At 40.2% G+C, this 26,227-nt stretch overlaps 1 protein-coding gene across 7 annotated transcripts in view; it reads right to left on the reverse strand.

Annotated features, from left to right (window-relative positions):
• CELF2 (CUGBP Elav-like family member 2) overlaps positions 1-26,227 on the reverse strand; it is a 464,286-nt gene that overhangs the window by 250,748 nt on the left and 187,311 nt on the right. For 3 of the 7 annotated variants that reach the window (XM_054178212.1, XM_054178213.1, XM_054178210.1), the window contains exon 1: positions 9,257-9,465. The exons of 2 other annotated variants lie outside the window; for them this stretch is intronic. In XM_054178212.1, the coding sequence (XP_054034187.1) occupies positions 9,257-9,363 (107 nt within the window). In that variant the 5' untranslated portion in view covers positions 9,364-9,465. Of the gene's footprint in view, positions 1-9,256; positions 9,467-26,227 lie in introns of those variants that run through there. 2 more of the 7 variants (XM_054178211.1, XM_054178216.1) reach the window with 2 other exon arrangements.

The following is a 26,227-nucleotide window of genomic DNA, read 5'->3' on the forward strand; positions in this document are numbered from 1 at the left end:
TATGTAAACTTGGTTGCTATAGTAAAACTTCCCACTCATTTCTTTTTTTTTTTTCCTTCTTCCTATTTTATACCACTGAAGAGGTGATTTCATCCCACTGTGGGTATAAGGCCTTTGTTCCATTTTGTGGGCAACAACTCAATCTTTCTGAAAATTATTAGGCAAGATTTTATGGCACAAGATGTGATAGAGAGCTTTTAGGAAAGGCCTTTAATTTGGAGGAACACCTTACTTTGTTAACAGCATACAACTACTTGTGATATTCAATCATGACCCTCAAGTCTAACCTTGCACAGTTTCTAGTTCTGGACCTGCCCAGTGCCATTTGATCCAGTTGGACAATCCATGGTGTTCAGCGCTGTATTTAGCAAATACTAAAGTAAAGTAGTAACAACTAAGTATTTGCATGACCAAGTCATACCATCCTGTTCTGTATTTACAACCTTATTGAAGACATCACTATTGATCTGTAGGTATTTCCTTTGTGTGGTGCCTCATGCGTAGACACACAAGACCAAAGTTTTTGTCAACCCAGACCTACCTCAACTTGAGAATAGTCATTGATTGTTTTCTTCATTTTATCCTTGTCTATTTTTTTTACACACACACACCTCTCCCCCCTTGTTTGTTTTGGTAGGGTTTTTTTTTTAGTGAACTGCCTTATCTTCTTACCCACTGATTGACACATTAACAACCACTACCCAAGCAGGAGAGAAACTGGGGCACTGCACACGCTGGGCAGAGCTGGTTTCCTACTAGACAGCAGATGGTCAAAAAAAAACACCTTTGCAAACAATCTTACTTTTGTTGGTTTTGACTATTATATTCAAGAAGAAAAGTATAATCTTGTATTACTTAGGACAGGAGGAATCTCACATCTGGTGTTCTTGTGTGTGTTGCTCACTTATGCCTTCACGGGGCAGGGGAAAAGCCCAATGTAACAAAAAAACCCCTTCTGCCTTGCATGTAAAACTACAGGAATGACTGCTAAGAGCAACAGTTTTTAGGAGGCTGAAAGACTTCCCTCATTTTATATAAATTAGAGAATACTGAAGATTTGATTTGTGCCCAGCTGGTGAGGCTGATTATTGGGAGAGATGCAGGATCACAGAAGCGGGTGGTTAGGATGGGCTGAACACAGCAAAAGGCTGGATTCTGAAGGGCAGCTCCAACTCCAAACACAATAGGCAAAGGCAAGTGTGAAGTTGTAATGTGGCATCAGCAATGCAAGAAGTTGGATAAGGGACATCAAAAGAGACATGAAGCCAAAAATAGACTTATTTTAAAAATCAAATGTAAAGAATTCTGAGGGATTTATTATGTTTTTCACTGCAAATGACTGAATCTCACTTTTCCTCAAATTATAACATCTTAAAGGTAGGAAATTTCACAGGTCTTTTTTTTCCAGGTGTTCGTTAAATGCCTAGCATACATCTCAGTCCTCAAAAATAACTAACCACCACTTTGATAATATGTGAAGCAACGATCTTTGTCATCATTTCCCACAGACAGAATGCATTAAACCTCAGACATGAAGAGACTCCAGAAGAACCTGTAAGGCATTCAGATGTGCAGAAAACTTCACTGTGCTTGGATTTCTTGGTGTTTTCCCTCCCATAAATGAACAGTGTAAAATTGGCCACATAGGTCACATCAAAAGGTCCACCCTGCCTCAAATAATGGCTTGTAATGAGTGCAAAGCAAAAGCATGAGTATGACAAGTACATTATGAGCCTTCTCATCTTCCAGGAATGAGTGGCTAAGGGACTTCCTGCAGTCAGGGACTGCACCTGAACCAAGATGTTTAGCAGGCTCAAAATCACTGATTCAGTTTTGACCCCAAATTCTCTCTCCAAAGGGAACACTGATAAACCCAGAAGCCTATTACTTCCAGAGCTGCCCATTAAATAGGCTGCTCTTAACAAATTCAGAGATTTGGGGCTCAGCATAGCAAGCACTTAAGAAAACAAGCCATTGGTAACATAATTTTCTAAGGGGAAGAGGCTGAAACCTGTGGTTCCTAGGGCAGGCATCCAGTTTGGCGCTTTTTTTCCTTTTTTTTGTGAGAAAGGTTCTTTAGGGAAAATTTTGGTCACTTTGGATTTCTATATTCGGGGGTGGGGGTTAAGTGAGTTAAATGTATGTTCATTAGCAGTGCACAGACAAATCTCCATATGATTCATTGGAGCAGCACTGCAGAACACCTGGTGTTGCCGATGCAGTTCTGTTAGTGTTTTGTTATTTTTAAAGGGGGTTATATAACTCTCATTAAAATTAAATGTGGGCAGAAATGATGCAGGCAAATTCTCAAGCTTTAGAGTGAGCATCTTCCTCACAATTTAGCTGAAAATAGATCCTTTTTAGGCAGAAGAGAAGGAAAATGAAACCAAAAGATTGTTACAGTTGAAAATTGATTCTTTAAGAACTTGAGTTTTCTGATAATTTTCTGTTTCCTTTCTAGAAGGCCTCAATTCTTCAGATGCCGACCTGCAGCTTCCAGGAAGAGCGGGTGCAGAATTTGAATCTTAAATTCACTCCATAGCACAGCTATCGTATCATCCACAGCTATCTACACTTGCAAGGTTCAATTTCCAGATGATCTATGTTCAGGTGCCCTTGCTTTTCTCTTCACTCCTCTATTTGCCTGAAAGGGATAGTAAATTCCCATATCCTTTCTCTGATTTTCTATCATCTTTTCCCCCCCTCCAGCCCTCTGCTCTGTCTTCCTCCTGGTGACAGACTGTTGTCTGGCATCCTCAAAGGCTGCTCTTGAAGATGACCTGCTGATTTGCTGCCATGGGAACTCCAGAGCGAGGACAGCATTTACCCCTTGCACACTGAAGGGCATGAGCAAATGTTCCCTGTGCCACCCCTATTGCGAGTAAAAGTTTGCCCTCCGCTATTTCTGAAACCTTACAGGGTCATCAGAAGGCTGTGCCTTAAATGACAAGAGTCCTGCAGCCTCTCCAGCATCCAGCAGTAGCCACTGCTGAATTATTTGGAGAAAGGTGAAAAAGTCTGATAGCATATGTGAGCATGCAAATTGCTTTTTAAAACTAGTGGAGAAAAAGCTTAGGCAGCAAAGCATGAGACTCGAGAAAAACCCTCTCTAATGTAATGGCAGGAGGTTCTATCTTCATGTAAGTGCTATATTTAAAACTTCCTAAGCAATTTTATTTGCAACCTTATTCCTTTGAGTCAGAGAGAGTTAACTTAAAATTAGGTTATTCTACTTGAATAAGGGACACAGGCTAGCACATCAACCACTGAGTATGCTACATGGAGAGACAAGCAAATAATTCTCTCCATTCCTCACCCTCAAACACAATTTAGGGTGTTTTAATTGAAATAGAAGGATCATTTTTACTTGGCTGCATTTTGCAGGGCAGCTTGTGATCCACACTATGTCAGTCTTGTCAGTGCACTGGCAGGTTTACAATCCTACAATACTTTCCTACTAAGCAGCAACTCATAAGAGTCTAATCCGGTAATGTGGGCTTAATGCATAATATAATTTCATGAACCACCTAGAAACTGAGTGCAAATTTGGGAGCCAATGCTTTCCAGAAATGTCTGTATAGCCATTAGTTCAGAAATGTAAAAGATGGATCTGTCTGATATTAGCCCATGAAATGGTAACTGATCCTTGGATTGTCAGAGAATATAAAGGTGTGCATAGAAACAGCTAAAATCTTTTATATATCTTTCTTGAGCTGATTATCAGTTATGCGATCTCTGTATCTAAACTGGAGTAAAAGATAAGAAAACTAGGTTCCATATCAAAATTTGTGAAAATTCATGCCTCTTTTTGTCCAATAAAGATAGTTAACCTTCAGAGCATCATTAACTTGCCAAGAACAGAACTAAAGTGACTTTAATTGATATATTTACTTTGCAGAGTGAAACAACCCAAAAGCAAAACAAATGTTAAAAAAAAAAAGCCTTTTGCTACAGTGAGGGTATTAGAGGAAAGAAAAAAAAATCCTGGTTTTGTTTCCTCTGTGAGGATGCCAGCAGTTCTGTTTCATAAACTCCAGTGATTCATCACCATCCCAGGCAGCCAATCATTCGGCAGGTCAAGTAGAAATGGGTTGTAGAGCCAGCAACTCCTCCTGCCCTGATAATGCATGTCATTCCAGGCATGGCGACATGCTTTCTCAACAGCTGCCATTTTCAGTTACCTTTTCTATGGCTGACATACAAGTAAATGTGTTGGAAGCAGTAAAACAGTCATAGGAAAGCAGTTGCAAAGATAAATAGCACCTGCATGTGATAATCTCTAATGTCATTAGAGAAGAAAGAGGGATGTGTTTTGAAACAGAATTTCTCCTGAAAGCACCACTTGACTTTGGGAGGGTTTATGCACGTGTATGTGCATGAGACTGAGAGGGGGATTTTGGTGATTTTTTCCCCCCCTAGAATAAACATCCAGACATTTATCTTGGTTATAATGCTAGTAAGTACAAGTAGAGGAAAAGAAGGAGAAAAAAAAATAGGAAAATGCTTAGCATTAAAGAAAAAAGTCTTCCTGCAAGTCCCTCAGGATGAAGATTTTTGTATAGCTAGATTTTGTTTGAATTCAGTAATGCTCACCTTAAACACAACTGTTCAAATGAAAGGAAAAGGAAAGGGTTTTCTTCAACCATTTCTTGTCAATCTTTATTCCTTATACTCTAACTTGAATTTCATGAACTACTTGTTCAATAACTGTCCTCTGAATTAGATGTAGTTGAATACCTTTTTTTTTTTTTTTTTTTTTTTCAGATGGAAACTGAGTGGGAGGTTTGAGGGCACAGGACTGTAGAAATAAACACCATCAGTGAAAAAGTGTTTAAACTTATGTGCACATGTTTCTGTGTGCACATCTGCACACAGATGTGTACCTGTGCATTATATACAGAGCATGTGTAATTTATGTATGTATGCAATGTAAAAATCCCATGCCTGCATACAAATGGTGAAAAAAAAACAAACACAAAAAAACCACCCAACAGCCCCCCCCCCGCCCTGTTTCCCACAACAGTGCTGGAACAAGATTTCAAATGCAGAAGATTATCCATATTAATTTATGGTAATCTACAAATGAATGCTGCAGAGACAGTACAAGTTATCCAAATGGTACTTGCATTTAATGAGAAAATGCCACAAAATATCTTCAACACAGATCTAGTTGAATCTTCTAGTACCCCTTAAATTAATACAACTCAAAACATGAAGCACAACCTATGTTTCCCCTTTGGAGCAACTGGCTCTTGAAATGCCAAAGGAAAGCCAAGCTTTCCTCTCCATACAAAGTCCTCTTAGCCATCTTGCTTTTAGATTTCATCAACTTAGGTATTTTCAGGGCTCTGAGCAGTGAACTTTCCATCAGCAGCATCTTCAGCTAATTAACCCTCCTGATTATAATAATTAGTATTGATTCACTCTTGAATGACTTCTTAAGTATTCAAGCACAATCTACACTTGCAGTAAAACTTCTAGATATGAATATTAATTGAATGCTCTCCTTTGTTTTCAGCCCCAAAGGTATAGTTGGCAATACTATGTAGAATCAGAGAATGGTTTATGTTGGAAGAGACCTTTAAAGGCCATCTAGCCCAACTGCCCTGCAGTGAGCAGGGAGATCTGCAACTAGATCCGGTTACTCAGAGCCCCATCCAATCTGACCTTCAGTATTCCCAGGGATGGGGCTTCTATCATCTTTCTGGACAACCTGTGCCAGTGTTTCATCACTCACTGTAAAAAATTTCCTCCTTACATTTTGTTCAAGCCTCCCCTCTTTCAGTTTAATACCATCACTCTTTGTCCTGACACAATAGGCCCAGCTAAAAAGATTGTCCCATCTTTCTTATATGTCCCCTTTAAACACTGAAAGACCACTATAAAGTTTCCCTGATGCCTCAGCCATCTGATCAGTTTTGTGGCCTCCTCTGGACCAGCTCAAACAGGTCCATGTCTTTCCTGTGCTGAGGACTCCAGAACTAGACACAGTACTTGGGGTAAGGTCTCACCAGAATGGAACAGAGCAGCATCAACGTCCTCAACCTGCTGGCCACCCACAATTCTTTTGATGCATCCCAGGACATGGTTGGCTTTCTGGGCTGTGAGCACCTGTTGCCAGCTCATGTCCTTCTCATCCGGGCTGCTCTCAACCCTTTCCGTCCTTAAATTTGGTAACAGAAACACTTCAACTTTATTCTAATTTAACACAAGAGTATTAACATATTGATGTTAGAGACTGTGGTTTGTGGGGAAAAAAAAAATTGGGCAACTCCAGACTAATAAATAAATATAATTAATTTCCATTTCCTATGGCAGCATGAAAATGCAGTTCTCAGGTTAAGACCTATCCTGTTCTTGATCTGACAGGTTAGACCTAGGACAGTCTTTCTAATTTGACATTACACCTGGTCATTGTAAGAACAAATAACAACTCATGTAGAAGCTAAATTAGCTCTCATAGCACCGTTGCCAAATTTGACAACTGCAAGGCACCACATTGTTTTGTGAATGGGAGATTCAAAACAGGTAATATGTGATATTCAGGCATAAGATCTCTAAGCCTATAGAGTTTCTCAAAACCCGACACTTTTCTTAAAGCATTCTGAGAAATGGCTCATGTTACAGATTTGCTTCACTTTCTTTGATGTTAATAGTAATTGTTATGGCTCAAAAAGCAATAGTTCAGTAAATATGCATAGAAAGAGGGGTGTTTTTTTTGTGATAGAATTCACACAGAATATTTCAAAAATTAGTCTTTGATGTGAATGTAATGTCAGAAGGTACCTTTGGAAAAGAACAAAGTAACTGGCAATCCAAGACACAAAATCTGTAGTATATGTGTTTTATGTAGCATTTTATCGGAAAACATAGAAACTATTTTAAGGTTAGTATGAACTCAGCAGTGTGAATAGTCCTTGAGAGTGGCAGTTGGGTTATTCTGCCCAGGTGTCTGGTGTTGACTGCTCCAAAAGTACCACTAACCCTACTCTGGGCAATCACTAAAGGGACATTTCCAAGTTAGCAAGAGCAAAGGATTCACTTTATTACCGCTCACAAAGGGCAGCAGCTGCTAGAAAGCCCAGGCTGCAGGAGGATAAATAGATTAAAAAAATATTCCTCTGTTTAGTTTTGGCAGAGCAGAGCAGAGGAGTTGTGAATGAGTTAACATTTGTTTTGGAAGAAGTTCTTCCAAGAAAGTGAATTATAGCCTGGTCCCATTATATTAAACACTATTCCTGCTTTCTTCATGTTTGTGCACAGCACACACCACACAAGCACTACCTGATAATACATAACCTCTACGCTTCTAGTGTGTTTTATGTGATATTACCTTTTCGTTCACATAAACTCTTTCCTATTGATTTATATCATCTCAACACACAAGGGAAAGATTTGCAACAAGAAATGCAAAACAGCATAGCAAGTACTTAGGGTCTCCCCATAGAACATTTTTTTTTGTTGAAAATACATGCTTTAGAGAGCTCTGATGACCACCCATAAATGTTTAGCATCTTTTATATATTTTTTTTTTTAATTAGGGGGTTCAAGAGACCACTCAGCCCATATACCTCATACAATAGAATCCAGTTAAAAAAAAAAAAAGTGTGAAATCCCTACAATTAACTGATCTGAGCAAAAATAGAACCCACTGATAAAACTCCCTCTTTTTTCCCCCCCAGAAAATGACTACAGTTATTACTAAAAGTAATGCATTTTCTTAGCATGTAAAGTATTTAAAGACTTTAAACAGGCTCAGAAACTCCAGTCTGATGACAATTCATTTTCTTTAAGACACAAGCTGCTGTCCAAGTAGTAACTCAAAAATTTTCAAAAGCTTTAAACCAATTTATTTTCATAATGCATGAAGTACATGAGCATTTTGCCAAATTCAACCCCCAAATTGTTAACTATTCTAATGCTAAACAAGGGCTGTCTAAACAGAAAGACAATTAATGAAATGTCATATGAATAATTTGTAAGATTTTGGGACAGGAATCATTCAGGTAAATTATTCTGCCTGACCTTAAAACATTCTAACATATGCTAATATCTGGGTTGTAAAAATGGAAAGTAGCATTGGCTTCCACTTTGAGATCTAATTTATCATTTTTATTGCATTTTCATTACCTAAACAAAATTAGAAACAGTATCTTCAAAACAGCAGTTAAAGTTGATATGATCAGGCATAAAATCAGGCAAGGACACATTTGGCAACTGTATATTTGCCAGATTGACAGCAGTATTGTAAGCTTTCAGAATCAATAAGTTTTCTCACCACAGTTAAAGGAGAGGTTAGTAATAAATCTCCAACTTAATGCAACAGACATAATTGTAAGATACAAACCTCCCCCTCCCTGCAGTATTAGCAGCAGATATCAAATTAAACAACCCTCACAAAATAAGCAATGCACTTCATATTCTTTCGTATATGCAAAGAGATTAAGGGAAATAAAAAAGAGGCTGAGAAAAGGAAAGGGAAAAAAAACAAACCAAACCACCCCATCACCAGACATACATTAAGCTAGTTTGACAGCACCATTGTTCAGCTGTCCCATTGTCAGACCAAAAGATGTATTCAATGCTACAATGTCTGCTAGCAAATAAACAAAAGACTACATTTTTCAAAGCGGGGTGCCAATTCGAGCATAATTCTGTGTGTATGTGCGTGTGTGTGTGTGTGTGTCTCTCCGTGTGTGTTTGTGTCTCTGAAAAGAGTAGTCGAGGCTGGTCCCCCACCAAACCTTGAAACATTAGAGAATATATGTGTAATCTCACATAGGGGAGTATTTAGATATTTTAAAAACATCTTTGAGTAGTAAAGACTAGGTAAAGCATTCGTAACTATTTACATAGGCTAAGTGAAAATTAAAGTGGTATTTAGGGCACTAGCTCTAATATGGAGTCTCCCTGAGCTTTTTTCCATGCTTATTCCATGCCCAGTGCATAATAATGAAGCAGGCAGAAATATTGCAAAGGAGGTGATAAAAGAAATACCTGATGTTATTTATTAAAAATTTTAAAAATTTTAAAAATTTTAAATATTTCTTGGTTTTTTTTCCCCCTTCTTGCCCTCTGCAAACGTTTGTCGTCATACATGAAATGTGCAATTCTAACTAGTGGAAAATGCTACTTGCACACAGCAATGTCTGTCTTTTCCTTTAAATAGGTAAACTACTTAATGCACAGCACGGTTACAGTTTCAGCGGGCCCAGGCAACTCGAAAGCACGCGTTAAAACAAAGGAGACAACATACCTTAAAAGCAGCTCCTCATTTCTCATAGTAACAGCGGATTTGGGACAGCGCATGCTTTCTGCACCGATATTCTCAACAAAAGCCAGTTCAGAAGTGCGCTCAAACATCAATGCCACAGTAGCTACTCACTAATGGCTACTCTTTCTCTCTTTCTCTCTCTAGTCAGACGCTGAGTGGTGGAGCAAAGGGGCCCCTGCAGATTCACTAAGCAGAAATAATCCTCTCTGACAAGTTATGTTGTCTGGGCATATTTTACATTAATGCACTGTGCTGCCTATAGGGGTCTTGTTTGCGTTCACTCCAGCCTAGCTGGTGTTAGTTCTCTTAATTACCATCCAAAAAAGCATTAGCAACATCTCCCCAACCCGCATCTAAAAAAAAAAAGGAAAAGAAAAGAAAAGAAAAGAAATTATATATAACTGAGAGAAAAGGGAGGAATCTCTATGGGTGATTGAGGGAAGGCTTTCCCCTTCTGGAATGATGCATGCTTGATATGGATCTTTTGTTTGCCCTGAGAACTCAGTGAATACAGTGGCAAATAGATGCTGTGGCTCAGGAGGCTTGTGCACTTTCAGGGAATTGGGTTAGAGGCTCTTTCTGGGGCTCTGGAGTCGCAGCTGGAGCTCTTGCTCTCTCCCTCCTTCCCTTCCCTGTTCAAGGCTGAGTGGCTTTATGGGACCTGCCAGCTCACATCAGAGTGACTGGGGAGTATTAATACAGGCACCTGGGGATCTTCAACTTTTCAGCTTTTCCTGGCAATTTTAATCCCTCCAAAACACAAGTCCGAAATCCCTCCAATATTAACCCCTCTAAAACTCAATTCAGTTACCAAGTAACTGAGTTTGCTTTAACCGAGACCCATACTCTTGGATTTGACAGTTCTCACAGACAGGAGAGGGTGTTGTATTATTCAGTGACTTAAAAACTTCCTGTGTATAAAAGGAACTATAGTGTGATGTTAATTTCAGGGGAACAGCCTTTTTGATTCTATTTAGGAGATCCACCATGTAGTTTCTAGAAACTGATTGTGGTCCTCCTAGTTACCAAGGTAGTCCAAAAGGGGTTTATTTCCACATCTCAATTTCAACTTCTACTGTGTATGTCTTTAAATTCTGAAGCTACTTTGGAAGAAAGAGGATGACTGAGGATTTTTTGTTTGTTTGTTTTGTTTTTAAAAATCTACATCAGATACTTGAGTAGATGCTTATTTAGCATACTGGCAAAGACAATAAGACCATGATGCTATTTTCAGCCAAATGCTTCTCTGCACCACTGTGGCAGAAAAATCTTAAGAATTATTTTCATTTCCTCAGAGGTCCTGTTAACATAAATATATGCAAAACTCAATAAATGCAAAATGTCCAAAATCCACATCTAGTCAAACAGCCCAGCAGGTGTCAAATACACTAAGCTAGAAATAAAGCTGTACCTCAAAACTTGAAATCGAACTTTCATAGACTTCTGGTTATGGCCATAGTTGGTCTGAACTTCTTTTCCTACATAATATATTACAACCTTAAAATATAATGCTACGATATCCTAATGCAGTGCTACTGCTTTTAATTCCTTAACTGAAGTTGGCACTTATGGGCTTGATCTTTTCGGTAAACTTTAAGTCTTGGAATGAAGGCAAAGAGGGAGCAATCACCAATATAAGTATACTGAGAGCAAGATCTTGCCTTTCTGATGGCAGCTGTAAATTGTTTGTAACAGAAATGATCCTTTTGTTCTACACTTCTCATTCAGCTCTGTGAGACCTTGGGATTAGTTTCAGTCATTCTGATATAATATTTGTCAAAGGACAAGTTAAAAATCCAAACCTAGGCATAACCTACTTTTAAGATGTAAAAATGGTACTTTAGGAAAATATGGGCATCATGAAGGACTACAAAAGAAGACACATTTCAATTTGCTTCCCTTTTCATCTGCAAAACATGACTGAGATTCTACTTCCTGTTGTAATAAAAAATATAGTAAATAATTTTAATGATTAGCAATTCAAACCAATTCTATGTTAAAATGTCATGCTCCAAGGTCAACGGACACAACATAGCTTGCACTTCATGCTAAAAATATCTGAACAGTCATGGAAGGCAGCCAGGAAAATACTCAACCAAGATGACAAATCCCATACCTCCTGCCCCAAATACTGAATCCATTACTACCATTACAGCCATGGCCACCAACAGTCCAGATTCCACCTTTTTCATTGCTCATCTCCAAATTACTTGTGCCCAGAGTAATTCCCCACAATTCCTGGGCTGCTCCAGACAGTCTTGCACTCATGAGACTGATGTTTGAGAAGAAACAAATACCAGAGTATACTACAGAATATACAGCTGAAGGGGAAGTGTCAAACAGTCTGATAAACTGCGACAGTTTTCCAAAAATATGGCAAGGATCAGCATCTTAAGACACTAGCAGCTGAGGGAACAAAGCTTTCTTTTCAGGCTGGAGTAGAATGTCTCACACAGAGGCCTTTGGTGGGGAATCAATGGGCTTCTGTTGGGCAGCTCCACACAGTTGCAAGTTCCTGATCGTTGCTGTACTTAGAAAGAAGGCAAAGCAGCAGCAATAGGAAGCAAAGTGAAGTATTATAGAAGGACTCATCTACAGCCAAAGGAATAAACAAATTAAAAAAAAAAAAAAAAATCAGCTCTACAAAGTGGTAACATAGACAAAAAGAACCTCTGCTTTCTATTACATGTAATAAAATGTGTGACAGAACAACATCTGCAGAAGGATCACAGCTGCTGAGGATGAGAGGGAATATGAGTATTATTTTTCAATTGCAAGATGTACTAAGCAGGAGTGCTTTTAAAATAATGTGGCTGAAGCGAAGATTAAACCAGATACACAGGGCTCTCTGGCTTCTTTCAAGATGAAAGTTCAGCTGTGGAGTTTAAATTCAACATTTAACATGAAAATTGATTGTAGATTAATAACTGATATGTACATATTGCAGAATGTTCTGCACAAATTACAGAGTAGAAATGTAATCATTTCATTACCCTGTACTTAATGTAAACCCAAGCCTTATATGTATGGCCTATGAGTTTGCTAAACTAATTATGTGATGTTGCAAATCTCTGAAAGGCCCCAGGAATACCAATAATTTACAGAGACAAAATGATCAAACCTTCTGTGGCCAACCAGTAACAATGAGTAAGTTACTCAATCAATTGAAAATATGCCTTCTGCTTTCTACTTCTGCTTCAGATTATTCTTTGGCCATTCAATTTGATTACAATATTTTCAAAATACTCAGAAGCCCAAAATGCAATATCATTTTGCTACACTAAACAAGCAACACTAGCAGCCAAGCAATGAACTACACTTCATGACAGAGAAAGTAGACAAGTGCCCAGGACAGCAGCCCAAAAATCATGAGTGCAATCATGAGAGGAATTTAAAGCCTTGATTCATTTTCCCATTTCACCACATGTCCTTGTGGCAGGTTGTATGCAAGCCAATTAACCTCTTGCTCACATCTCCATCTTTAAAATGGAAAACCCCAATAAACTCCAGAGCAGTGCAACAACAATACAGAACATTACAAGCTGTATAAACCAGCGTGTTATTGCGAGTTGCACATTTACAATATGTCATGTCCTCACAACAGAAATTTGCAGTCTAAGTCTGTTATCTGCTCTTCTGTGCAGTTATTTAGGTTCAAATCACATTTGTTTTGTATAGGTGTGAAAAGCTACTCTAATCTGATAGCATTTTACTGTTTTAGACAGCTAAATCTCACCTTTGAAGTAGAGCAATTAGTCTAAGCTAGTCATCTAGTGTTTCTCCATTGTCAGTGAGGAGAGATTAGTTATACTAAAGAGCATTACCATCTATCCCCACTGACTACAATGGGATTAGATCCCTAACTTTTAGATACATACATAAGGCAAGATGAATCCCACCTATGTGCCTAAAGCAAAGATGAGAAATCCCACGTTTCTGTTTCAGGCTCACCAGCATGTGTCTCTGTGCTCCAGTGTGACTGCTGTGCAAGTGCAGCTCAGCTACCTTGAGCTTGTCTGGCACTTCCAGAAGTAGCTGTAACCTGCCTGCAGGATGTCTACAGCAATCAAGTTGTAGCTACACAAGACTTCCAGGTCTCAAGCAGACCTATATGCTACACCTAGACAGAGTTTGAAGTAGAAAGGCAATTTGCCTCAGCTTCAGAATTAAGGCATGTGGAGCTTTTCGAGCATGCTTTGAGAAAGCACACTTCAGTTAGGTATCTCCTCCTAAAATTTCCTAGAGAAATGAGTAACTCATTGCCTGCAGCTCTTTTGTTGTTAGGAATTGTGGAACACAAGACAAGGTATTGCTAGAACCACAGTACTCTGGACCACTTCACTGGTGAATGTGAATAGCAAGAAACAGGCTATAACTCAAAAGGCTGTATCTCATTAGGCTTTGCACTTACTAAGGTTTTGTTATTTTTTATGTAGAACAAATTACTGCACATTTTTCTCTGTTGATTTATTTCATCTTTATATAGCATTTATGATAGCTGCATGTGAGGTATCAAATTTAGTCCCAAACTCCATCAAGCTGGTATCAAAGATACTATTTTTGTCAGAAGAGCAGTAAACGTGTATTAGGCAGTCTTGCATTTCTTATTTGCACTGCATGGAGAAGTTTCTTTACTTTTACAGGCTGTGAAAACACCAGGCACAGAAACAGAGTTCCTCTCAGTAAAACCATATTGATCAGCTGTAGAGGCAGTTGCATGTGATCAGACCACGCTGTCTTCAGGACAGATACTAACTCTGTATATTGTGTGCATTAACCAAACCCATGGTATCTTTGGGTGTTATATGGGGTGCAGGAAAAGGGAACTTATTCTCAATCACTCTCAGGAGAGATACAAAAAATCATAGTTTTTTTGTTTGTTTAAGCAGGCAACAAAACAAAGCTACTATTTGCCCACATCTCCTTTTGTCTGTTTTGGTAGATCTTTTAGATTCTATGCCTAGCTTCCCATTCTGAGTCATGGGAGTAGCAATTACTTACAGACCAGGTCAGTCTGGATGATGCAAAAAGTCTTTTACAACCTTACTTTTTCACTTGAGAGCATCCAAGCAGTATCATGAAAATTAAACAATGCAGACAGAAAACACAGAAGTACAACATGTTGTGTAAATGGTAAAGATTAACATTTGGGCAGCAGGGGAATAAGAGGTTTCACATTTAAAGCATTACAGGACTGGGGTCCACTGCTTCTCTTCATTGGAAGAGGTATGCACTGCCTCCTTCTAGCATCCAGCAGCACTGCCTCTGCATCTTAGCATCTAGAAGACAGAGGTACCAGAAGGAACAACCCTTTCCTATTTACTTAATGTTCTCTAGTGTTTCTCCCACCATCAATAGGGAAGGGGCAAATACTGCAACATGTGCAAATCACAAATTCTTACACATAAACACACTCAGCGTGTCTTTAAAAGACAATACACGATTTGACCAAAATTTCATCTGGCCAGGTTGTGATTGCAGATGTAGGTGTTACAGAGCAAATAATTTCTTTGCAAAGAGCCATGTGTCATAAGAGCATCTGGCCAGCAACTAAAGGGAAGGAGGAAATAGCTGGTCAAAAGACCAAAGAGAAACAGAGGTGGCAACAGAGCACCAGATCTGAGAAAAAGAGAGAAAAGAAGGGAGAGAGAGAACAAACACAGCTAGTTACAGAATAATTTGTTTTCTGCTTTAAAATCTGCTTAATGTATAAAAGTAGAACCTGCTCCAAACAGAAATGCCTTTATGTTACACTTGTAGTAGAGCCAAGATCATCACTTTTAGACATGCCATGTGGAATATCAAAGACCTTGTGTTCTTGTGAGTACAATTTAAAGAAAGTGAACTTGCACATTATATACAAATGTATAAACTGTGTATATTAACAAATATGAATATGACAAATGTTAACAATTGCAGATGAGAATTTAATGGCTATTCATCCCCCTAAGTTAAAATTAGAAATGGAACCATATTTAACATGTTTATTCTATTTTAAAATGATATTATGGTGCTCTAAACAGAAGGTTCATTTCACACATCCATGAAGTGTACCCACACTAGGGATGAATGTGGATATTTAAAAACAAGATACCACCACAGAGTGATGTTCATCAGAAACTCACATACAAGTGAAAATGAGGAAGAAGTTTACTATTTTAAATCTAGAATCCAGATGATTGGATGAATTTACCAAAAGAACCTTTAGTAGAAAAAGATGACATGTGGACCTTTCTCATACACTATCCAACATGAAATACAGGCTTACTGGAACAACTCACCAACCATACAGTTGCATTAAAAGGTATGTAATAGGATATTGTCCTACATGGCAGGGAAAGAAATGGAAGGTTATAGAATTCAAATCAGATTAAATGAACTTTGGTTGCAAATACTGCTGGAGTAATCTTAATTCTTTGTCCAATAATAGTCAGACTTTGAAAAAAAGAATGAACAATGTCTGTACAGTTGCCATAAAAATAAAACTAATAACTACAAAGCAATTTTTATTACTTTATCAAAGAATTAGCACAAATATTTGTTTCAGTAGTGTTTACCCTCCCTTCATTAATTTTATTGCATGACAGGGGAAAAAAAAACCCAACTATCAGTTATTTAAACTCTATAGCTAACATTTTTTATCCAAAAAGATACTCTTCCTTTCTGTGTTCATTTTTTTTTTCCTTTAAAGATCTATTAGCATTGATAAAAAAGGAAGAACTAGGATATAAATCTTCTGCTAGATTTACTACACAATACATTTTTCTTTGATCTTTCTCATGTCATCCATCACTTGACATTGTACAAGGTATTAAAAAATTACTAGTGATTTTTGATGATTCTAGTGCCCAAATTCTGAGATTTTTGTAGGGCCTGTAGTTCAGAGTTAAGATGGTGGTTTGTGAGGAGGAAGAAACAAATGGATGGATTTTTGTGCTAGTTTAACACAATCTTTTCCCTACAACACACACACACACACACACACACACAAAACCTCCAGGTGGAGAAAAAGAATTGAGATAAGAGTTTAATATAAGTGAGATAACATAATGCACAATTACCTTGGCTTATTTGTAGAAAAAGCACATCAGAAAGCAGGAGCAAGCAGAAAGCAGGGAGCTAAACACCCAAGCCAGGGAACTACTCCCCCATCCCTCCTTGTCTGGCTGCCATCTGAGTGGAAGAGAGCCAACACCCAAAAACCTGGAACCCAAAAGCAGCACCCAGAACAGGAAGCCTCTCATGTTACAATCTAAACTTCAAGCTCCATAATACATAGAATACATAGAATACATAGAATAAACCAGGTTGGAAGAGACCTTCAAGATCATCGTGTCCAACCCATCAACCAATCCAACCCACCTAAACAACTAACCCATAGCACCAAGCACCCCATCAAGTCTCCTCCTGAACACCTTCAATGATGGCAACTCCACCACCTCCCCAGGCAGCCCATTCCAATGGGCAATCACTCTCTCTGTATAGAACTTCTTCCTAACATCCAACATAAACCTCCCCTGGCTTAGGTTTAATACTTTGCTCCAGCTAACACTTTCATTTTGAAGCTGGCATGAGGCAGGATGGTATGAATAGCAGCAGGTTAAACTCCAACTTATGACAATTTTAGAACCTTTTATGAAAAGTCTGGCCAAACTGAGGTTCTAGGCTAAGGGATTCCTTAAATGTCAGAGCACAAGCCTTTGAAAAGAAAGGTATCTTTATTAACAGTGTGGATGAGGGGATCAAGTGCACAATCGCAGTGAGTTTGTAGACAACTCCAAGTTGGGTTGGACTGTTGATTTGTTCGATGGTCAGGAGGCTCCACGGAGGGATCTGGACAGGCTGAATGGGCTAAGGCCAGGCGTATGAGGTTCAACAAGGCCAAATGCCAGGTCCTGCAGTTGAGTCACAGCAACCCCATGCAATGCTACTGGCTTGGGGAAGAGTGGCTGAAAAGCTGCCCACTGGAAAAGGACCTGGGGGTGTTGGTTGACAACTGGCTGAATATGAGCCAGCAGTGTGCTCAGGTGGGCGAGAAGGCCAAAAGCATCCAGGCTTGTGTCAGGAATATTGTGGCCAGTGAGGAAGTGAGGCTGCACTTGGAATACTGAGTACAGTTTTGGGCCCCTCACTACAACAAGGCCAGAGTGTGTCTAAAGAAAGGAAATAAATCTTATGAAGGGTCTTGCACGGACTGGCTGACAGAACTGGCATTGTGTGGCCTGGAGAAAAGGGGCTTAGAGGAGGCCTTATCACTGTCTACAACCACTTGAGAGGTGTTTGTATTGAGGTGGGGGTCAGTTTGTTATCACAGGTAATGAATGATAGGAAAAGAAAAATGGTCTGCCAGAAGAGGTTTAGATTGGCTAATACAAAAAATTTCTTTACTGAAAGAGTGGTCAAATCCTGAAACAGACTTCCCAGGGAAGTTGTAGAGTTACTGTTCTGGAGACAATAAAAAAATCCGTAGACATGACACTCTGGGACCTGGTTTAGTGGGCATGCTAGTGTTGGGCTGATGATTGGACTTAGAGGTCCTTTCTAACTTTAATGATTCTATGAGAGATATGTTTGGACAACAGATGTGTACAAGGCAGCAAAAGCATCTTGCGATTATCCTTTGTGAAAAAAACGGGTAACAAGAGGCTTAGTTACACCTTCTATGCCATACAACTGATAAATGCTTTTTAGTCAAAGAAAAAGCCATAAGCACAGCTATATAAATTTTATCTACTCCCAAGCACTGCCAGATGCTTCATCATCTCATTTCTCATAACTATATATTCAGATATCATTTGTCAAAAACCATTTCTGTGTCTCCAGCAGTGGATATCTCACAACATTTACCATGTTGCTATCACCAAAGGCTCATGGAGCCCCAGGAGACTGTGCAGTGAAAAGGCAGTGGAGTGAAAGGCTGAAGGACCAAATGGGTGCAGAAGAAAATGAGTTATTTGCCCAAACTCCTCCCCCTTCAGACCTCAGTAAGGTAATACTGTGAAGCTGTGCAGAGATCTGTGGGTTTGGGATATCTGCTTGGGTTCCTGAGTCACTTGGCACAGCACATGGTCAGCACATTCAGCCTCGTGGGACTCTACTCGTGTTCAGCCAGACACAGCCCTTCAGTGCTAGCAGCGTGTTCCATGCTTCAGAAAAACCTGTGCTCTGATCTTTACAAGTGCCAAGAAGTCTGTTAAAAGGTTTACATACTGCAACATTAAATGCTTAGTAAATTGCCACATCATTTTATACTTCCAGTGTTCCTAAACCCACATCATTCATCTAGCTTCTGCAAGGCCAAACCTTGCAAAACTTGCTGAATGCACTTAACTCCAAATTAACACCCTGTAAAAACAGTTCCTCCCTTCTTCTCATACCCTGTTATATGTAAAATCTACACCCAAATTTAATTTCTTGATGACCTTGTGCTGATTAATGCAAATTAAATTACTTGCTAATTGCCCCAAATGGTTTGCATGCAGCCCAAAAATCAGTTATTTTTGCTGGTGGTAAAACACATTTGTGATTTTTTTTTTTTTTTTACACAATGGCTACATTAAACTATTGTTAGTCTTGTGGCATCTTCGAAAAAGTCAGATGTTTTTGTAGCACCTTTTAGAAAACAAGGGGAAAAAAAAAAGAAAAGCATTATTAAGTTCTGATCCAGTCTTGTAGAAACCTCACTTCTACCTCATGGGAGGAATTTTATGGCTCGTTCAGAGCTCAAGCTCCAAGATGCATTTTACAAAACCTTGAGCCAGTTTTGCTAAACCCATCACTCCCTAATCCCCTTGTGCTTGTCAGCAAAGTACACAGAAGCACTTGATTTTGGATGTCTGATTTGATAAGGGGTACTGGAAGAAGGCAAGGAAACAAGGACTGCTATTTTAGATAGATCCCACTATATTCTTGAAATTCAAGAGAGACCAAGGAATTATTTCAAAAAGTGATACTGGGCACAGAAGCTCTTAGAAAGGGGCTGTGTATTGTGTTCAGGATATCAGGGTTCTTTTGGCATTGAATCTGAATGCCAGCCATCGGACCTGATATTGTCAGGGCTCTGTTTGGCAATTGGCATAGGGATCAAATAGAACAGCAGGTAGTACTTAGCTCTTCAACAGTCCCTGGAGTGGCTGACATTTACAGTACAAATGCATTTTGCATTTATATCCAACAGTGGGGATAAAATTTGATTTATGTCATGAAGATAAGGAAAAAGTAACCCCAAGCAACTCCAGGAGAATAGTGGTTTCTTCTTCACAACCTCTACCAAAGTGAGTATTCACACTCTACCCCATAGTTTATCCCAAAGTAGGTAAACAAGATTATGAACATTTTATAGAAGTGTCTACATAGAATATTAAGTGAATTGTCTAAATTTAGACATGCAGCATGAGGCAAAGCTGAAACCAGATTTGTTGAGAAGAGCAATGCACTTGGATATTATTCTTACCTGTGTGTTCAGATCTAGAGACCATTTAGTCTTTTCTGCCCCATTCATGGGCAATAGGTACCCAGATCATAAAGGCACACACCAGCTGATCTCCACAGTCCAAACCATGCAAAATATCCTTACCCTGACAACAAAGCATGCTACCTGGCAGCAAACGGCCCAACTTTTACAATACTAAAAGCTATAAACATTAAATAGGGAGAACAGGGGAGGCTGAAAATACACATCATTTCTATTTCCATTCTAGTCACCCAAAGATAAACAACACATCTTAGGAATCTTTTTTTTTCCCCTATAGTATTTTCCATGACTGTTTCACTCTTGATGCTATTTTGTCCCTCCTTCCCTAGTACCCATGTCCTGGTTTGGTGTGATTTTAATATCATCTCTCCTTTTTTAGTTATTCTTGACTTTGACTTCTACTACAAGCTGAGACTGCCAAAAATCCTAGCTCCCAGCACTAGAGACAGTACAATTCACTCAGTTTTAACCACGAGTTCAAAGTCAGTATTTAGGAAGCTTAATAACCAATATCTGAATGAGTAAATTTCCTCAGTTCAGAGACAAAAGTGTGAACACCACCATTGCAGCCCTAGCCCTAAGGAGGCTGTGCTGCTGAGTAATAAAAGTATTCACCCTCCAAAGTCTCTCCTGAGCAGAGATTGTTGTGTCACACTCAATTAAATTATGTGTGATGGGCCTGTCGTTAGGATTACTGTGTAGAAGAGACAGCTTGGAGGCTGCCAGATTCATTAAACATCTTCAGTGGGACTTCATGGGGCCTTTCACTTACCCTGAACAAACAACAAACACACCCTTTGTGCTCAAGAACAAAGGAAGTTTTTGCACTTTTGTTTGATGTCAATCACAACTGGAGATTAAAGCTTCTGCTCTGTGGATTTCAAAGATGCCTCTCCCCCTCCAAAGCTGCTCCTCTTGCTGTTTGCTAGGCATTTCAAACAGGTTTACAGCTAAAACACCCCAGACAGAAAAATATTAATAACAATCAGCTTCAGAAATGCTGTGTGATTTTGGCATTTCAATGCATTTCACTTGTACTCACGACTGAGGAAACAAAGTGCAGGAGCAACATATGCAGAACTGTGTTTTACTTTGCACCAGGGATTGTATAACTGGATTCATAAAGAGAACTTCATGTGTTGAGATCGAAGCACAGTAGTCTCTGACCCACTGAAGAAAGATGTACCCCAACTAAATCTGGATTTGGGGAAGAACAGCTTCTGTTTTCCTAGCAAAGGATGCAAATGGGAGAGCTTGTATCAAGCCATCACTAAAGCAAGTCATGGCTTTTCTATTCTCTGATGTAAGAGATGGGTGTTCGCAGATTGCTTGATTTGGGATGCCTTTTCTGAAATCTGTAATATTTACCATGAACATCCTTTTTTTTTTTTTTTTCCCCTTTTCAGAAATGGCATTCAAACAAAGCAGAGTGATGTCTAGGTGAAGGTTACAACTTTTGTCTTCTCAGGGACAACTCAACACACATTCCCATGTGACATTGTACCCTAACAACAGTCTACCACCCTCACATGTCACTTCAGCGTATCTAAAGTGAAACAAGGTGAGCTGCTTTAAAAGCTACAAAATTAAGAACAAGTATTACTCAAATCAGGAAATAAAGAAGTCATCAGAAAAAAAAATCAAGAGAGCTCTCTGGAGTGTTGCAAGATTCATCCAAACTTAATGCTGCAATTATATGTGAATCTCTTTCTCTTCTGTATCTCTAAAGTCTCATCTATAAGGCAGAGGCTGGCAGCTGCCTCTCTTTTCAAAACAGCCTAACTTGATTGTGTGCAAGAGTTTGATCCAACTCAACTCTTCCTAACCTGTGAAATAAGGTTTTTGCTTGACTCAATTTTCTTCTTCATACCTCCAGCTATAGAAATTTCTTAACAGAAAACAGAATATAAGCAAAGGGTTCTGATACCTAAATCAGTGTTGCCAAAAGATGAATGGGACCACTCTGAACATGAGTCTTCCCCTTCAGATGAGATATCAAACGTTGGATGGTAGAACAGCAAGGTGAGAGAGAGACATAAGAGAGACTGATGGAAAATGCCTTTTAAAGGAAAGAACTAAGTGTTTCTATAGTTTACATGTGCAAGAAGGTGAATATTTTAGTGCTGCTGGATGTAAACTGTCTTTCAATGGCTGCATGAAACATGAGCTTTATTTGGTGTCTTTTTTTTTTTTTTTCCTGAAATCATCTTTCTGTACTGCTTTTCAACTAAGCGCATAGTCAGTCTTCTAGGTCTTCCTCACACTGACACCATCCACCCCATATACTGATTTCTTGGACAGATGAAATACATGACTTGGTACACACTTTTAACCAAATGCCTGAGCATGGCTGAAGGCTCAGCATATGTGTGCCACAATTTAAAACTGTTGAAGCGTGTACAAGAAATGTGTGCAACAACTCAAAATGTGCCAGACCAGAAGTTAACAGAAATGCACGTGAAGGTTTGATTTCTCATTTAAATCCCTCTATGCTTCAGTTATGTTTAGAATTGTTGAAACTGTCAAGACATTGTGGTATTTGGAACTTCTTTTGGGGCCTAACACAGGTCTTATGTAACTCTTCCAAGAAATACTGTGGGAAGTTTTACAAACCCAAGCAACTTGGAGATGATTAGGCAAATATTGTGAGTTTGGACACCGTTTTTGCTTGCAAGTTCTTGCAGTGGTTCATTCGATGCACCCAAGATTCCTACTTACAGTATCTGGATGCTCTGATGACACCATATAAAGAACAAGCTAAAAGACATATTTCAGGTTCTTCATGTTCATAGAATCAACAAGGTTGGAAAAGACCTCAAAAATCATCAAGTCCAACCTGTCACCCAACACCTCATGACCACTAGACCATGGCACCAAGAGTCACGTCCAATCCCGTCTTGAATGCTTCCAGGGATGGTGACTCCACCACCTTCCTGGGAAGCCCATTCCAATGGCTAACAACTCTCTCTGTGAAGAACTTTTGTGGTAGGTTGAGAGAGGGCCTAGCTGTCCCTCCCCCACAGAGTAAGAAACCACGGCTAAACTCAGTCGGAGAAAGCAGACTATATTTACAAGTATATATAGGAAGCAGATTATATGTAACACAATATATACAGGTATTTTACAATATAAACAGAAATATACAGCAAAGAAACACAATCAGAAACCAGACCCCCAACAGAGGGGACTTCCCCCTGTGCCCCCTTCACCCCCCTACCTCCCTTCTTCCCCAAAGAGGGTTAGAAAAGAGAAAAGGGTGGTTAGCAAGGCAGACGGAGGCCTAGGTACAAGGAGTTAGTATCTCTTATCTGTTATTTGGCCAAAAGCCCAGAAGCAGTCCAGCTGTAAGGGAGAGCGAAGGGAGGAAACTGCAATGAAAGTTCCAGCTGCTCTGGGTCTAAGACCTCACCTCCCCCTTAATTCACCAATGAAATTCGTTTAGAATACAGAATATTTTATAAACATTTAGCCAGAGTGCCCCTTCCTTAAAGGCACAGCCTCAAACGGTCACAACTTTCTCCTCACTACTTAAGAAAAGACCTTACCTTTAAGAGTTACTCAGAGGCCCACCTTGCTACAGTTGCTTATGAAATCATGTAATTTTTGCAAGCTGCAGTAAATATGGTTAAATCCTGACTTTAGTGTCAGCATACTCTCCTTCAGACATACGCAGAAAGCCTCATCAAACGTTACATGCTCATGTGGATCACTAGCACAGTGTTTTTGTGCACAGCAGCCCCAATCCTTAATATCAGGTTTGCTTTAAATAATGAAACAAACAAACAAAAAGTATTTCCCAGAGGACACAAACTGTAAAGATATAAAGTTGTGGTGTGGGTAAGCAAACAAATTGTGTACTTTAGAGCATCTTCAGAAGTCTTACACGAGCAGTCATGGGATGTACTCATGGGGTTTCTATTCCACATGAGCTTTCTATTCACTTCTATGTTGTGTAATACTAGAGTTGATCACGGTTTAGTTCATTGTTGCAGTCTAAGGCAGTGTTACAATTACTCATGTGCTGCGGAGTTCTTACTGTACCAAAATGTTTCCACCTCCCTAGTTCCAGTTCATAAAGCTACACTGGGAAGGAGAGAAGGTAAAATCCTACTTACAAATGGTACCATTTCCCCAGAGTGCCTGTTAGAGGTACAATAACAGGAAATGTGCCTAAGCCCAAGTTGCCCACGTATGATAATCCAGGGAAGACAGATGGCAAGTGGAACAAAGAGATGAGAACATGTACTTTAAGAGTTGTGTCCTGACAAAATCATGGAGCATCCAAGGAGGGCAGACAGATGTGGTAGGAAGGAAACACTCTGAGACCACACCATTTAAATGCTTTCTGGGGTGGAAGGGCAGTAGTGCCAGTAGAGACTTTTTACAAGTTTTCCAAGACCATGTATAATTTCTCTCATTAGCTTTGTCAGTTCTCATTGCTTCCACCCCACTGCACTGCTAAGCCATAAGCACAGGAAACTCACACAGAATAGATGAAAGCTGGCACCCAAAAATCAAGTTCTGTACCAATGCTTGAGTAGCCTTCAAGGTTGGCCCAGGTGACTGTCCCTCTGGCCTGAAATGCCTATGGCTAGAAGGCATCCAAGTTCTCTCTGCTTCATCATCTTTCAGATGCAGAAAAGTCTTTCAGAGCAGAAAAATGTGCCAAGTGACTGGGTGGAGGCACAGTGCAAGGGAATAGAATAGAATAGAATAGAATAGAATAGAATAGAATAGAATAGAATAGAATAGAATAGAATAGAAAAGAATGGAATAGAATAGAATAGAATTACCATGTTGGAAAAGACCTTTGAGATCAGCAAGTCCAACCTATCATCCAGCACTATCTAAGCAACTGAACCATGGCAGCAAGCACCCCATCCAGTCTCTTCCTAAACACCTCCAGTGATGGTGATTCCACCACCTTCCTGGGCAGCACATTCCAATGGCAAATCACTCTTTCTATGAAGAACTTTTTCCTAACATCCAGCCTATATGTCCCCTTGTGCAGCTTGAGACTGTGTCCTCTTGTTCTGGTGCTGGCTGCCCAGGAGAAGAGACCAACCCCCATCTGGCTACAACCTCCCTTCAGGTAGTTGTAGACAGCAAGAAGGTCTCCCCTGAGCCTCCTCTTCTCCAGGCTAAGCAACCCCAGCTCCCTCAGCCTCTCCTCATAGGGCTTGTGCTCCAAACCCCTCGCCAACTTTGTTTCCCTTCTCTGGACATGGTCCAGCAACTCAACATCTTTCCCAAACTGAGAGGCCCAGAACTGGACACAGTCCTCAAGGTGTGGCCTAACCAGTGCTGAGTACAGGGGCAGAAAGACTTCCCTGCTCCTGCTGGCCACACTGTTCCTAATACAGGCCAGGATGCCATTGGCCCTCCTGGCTTCCTGGGCACACTGCAGGCTCATATTCAGCCTACCAGCAGCCAGTATCCCCAGGTCCCTTTCTGCCTGGCCACTCTCCAACCACTCTGACCCCAGCCTGTAGCACTGCCTGGGGTTGTTGTGGCCAATGTGTAGAACCTGGCACTTGGATGTGTTAAATCTCATGCCCTTGGACTCTGCCCATCTGTCCAGCCTGTCCCTCTGCAGAGCCTTCCTACCATCCAACAGATCAACACCTGCCCCCAGCTTGGTGCCATCTGCAAATTTACTGATGATGGACTCAATTCCCTCATCCAGATCATCAATAAAGATGTTAAAGAGCATGGGGCCCAGCACTGATCCTGGGGGACATCACTAGTGACTGGCCGCCGGCTGTATGTGGCACCATTCACCACCACTCTCTGGGCTCGGCCCTCCAGCCAGTTCCTAACCCAGCACAGAGTGCTGCTGTCCAAGCCACGGGCTGACAGCTTGGCCAGGAGTTTGCTGTGGGAGATGGTATCAAAGGCCTTGTTGAAGTCCAGGTAGACTACATCCAGAGCCTTCCCCACATCCACCAGGCAGTCACCTGATCATAGAAGGAGATCAGGTTGGTCAGGCAGGACCTGCCCTTCCTAAACCCATGCTGGCTGGGCCTGATCCCTTGGCCATCCTGTAAGTGCTGTGTGATTGCACTCAAGATAATCTGTTCTATAACCTTGCCTGGCAGTGAGGTCAGGCTGACAGGTCTGGAATTCCCTGGCTCCTCCTTCTGGCCCTTCTTGAGGATAGGCATCACATTGGCCAGCTTCCAGTCATCTGGGACCTCTCCAGTGAGCTAGGACTGTTGAAAAATTGTGGAGAGTGGCTTGGCCAGCTCATCTGCCAGCTCTCCCAGTACCCTAGGATGGATCCCATCTGGTCCCATGGACTTTTGGGGATCCAAGCAGCTAAGGAGATCTCTAACTACTTCCTCCTGGATCACAGGGGAACTATACTGCTCCTTGACTCCATCTGCCAGCTCAGGAGGCCAGCTGTCCGGAAGACAACCTCTCCTGCTATTAAAAATTGAGGCAAAGAAGGTGTTAAGTACCTCTGCCTTTTCCTCATC

This window comes from Dryobates pubescens, chromosome Z (genome assembly GCF_014839835.1).
Source record: "Dryobates pubescens isolate bDryPub1 chromosome Z, bDryPub1.pri, whole genome shotgun sequence".
NCBI lineage: Eukaryota > Metazoa > Chordata > Aves > Piciformes > Picidae > Dryobates > Dryobates pubescens.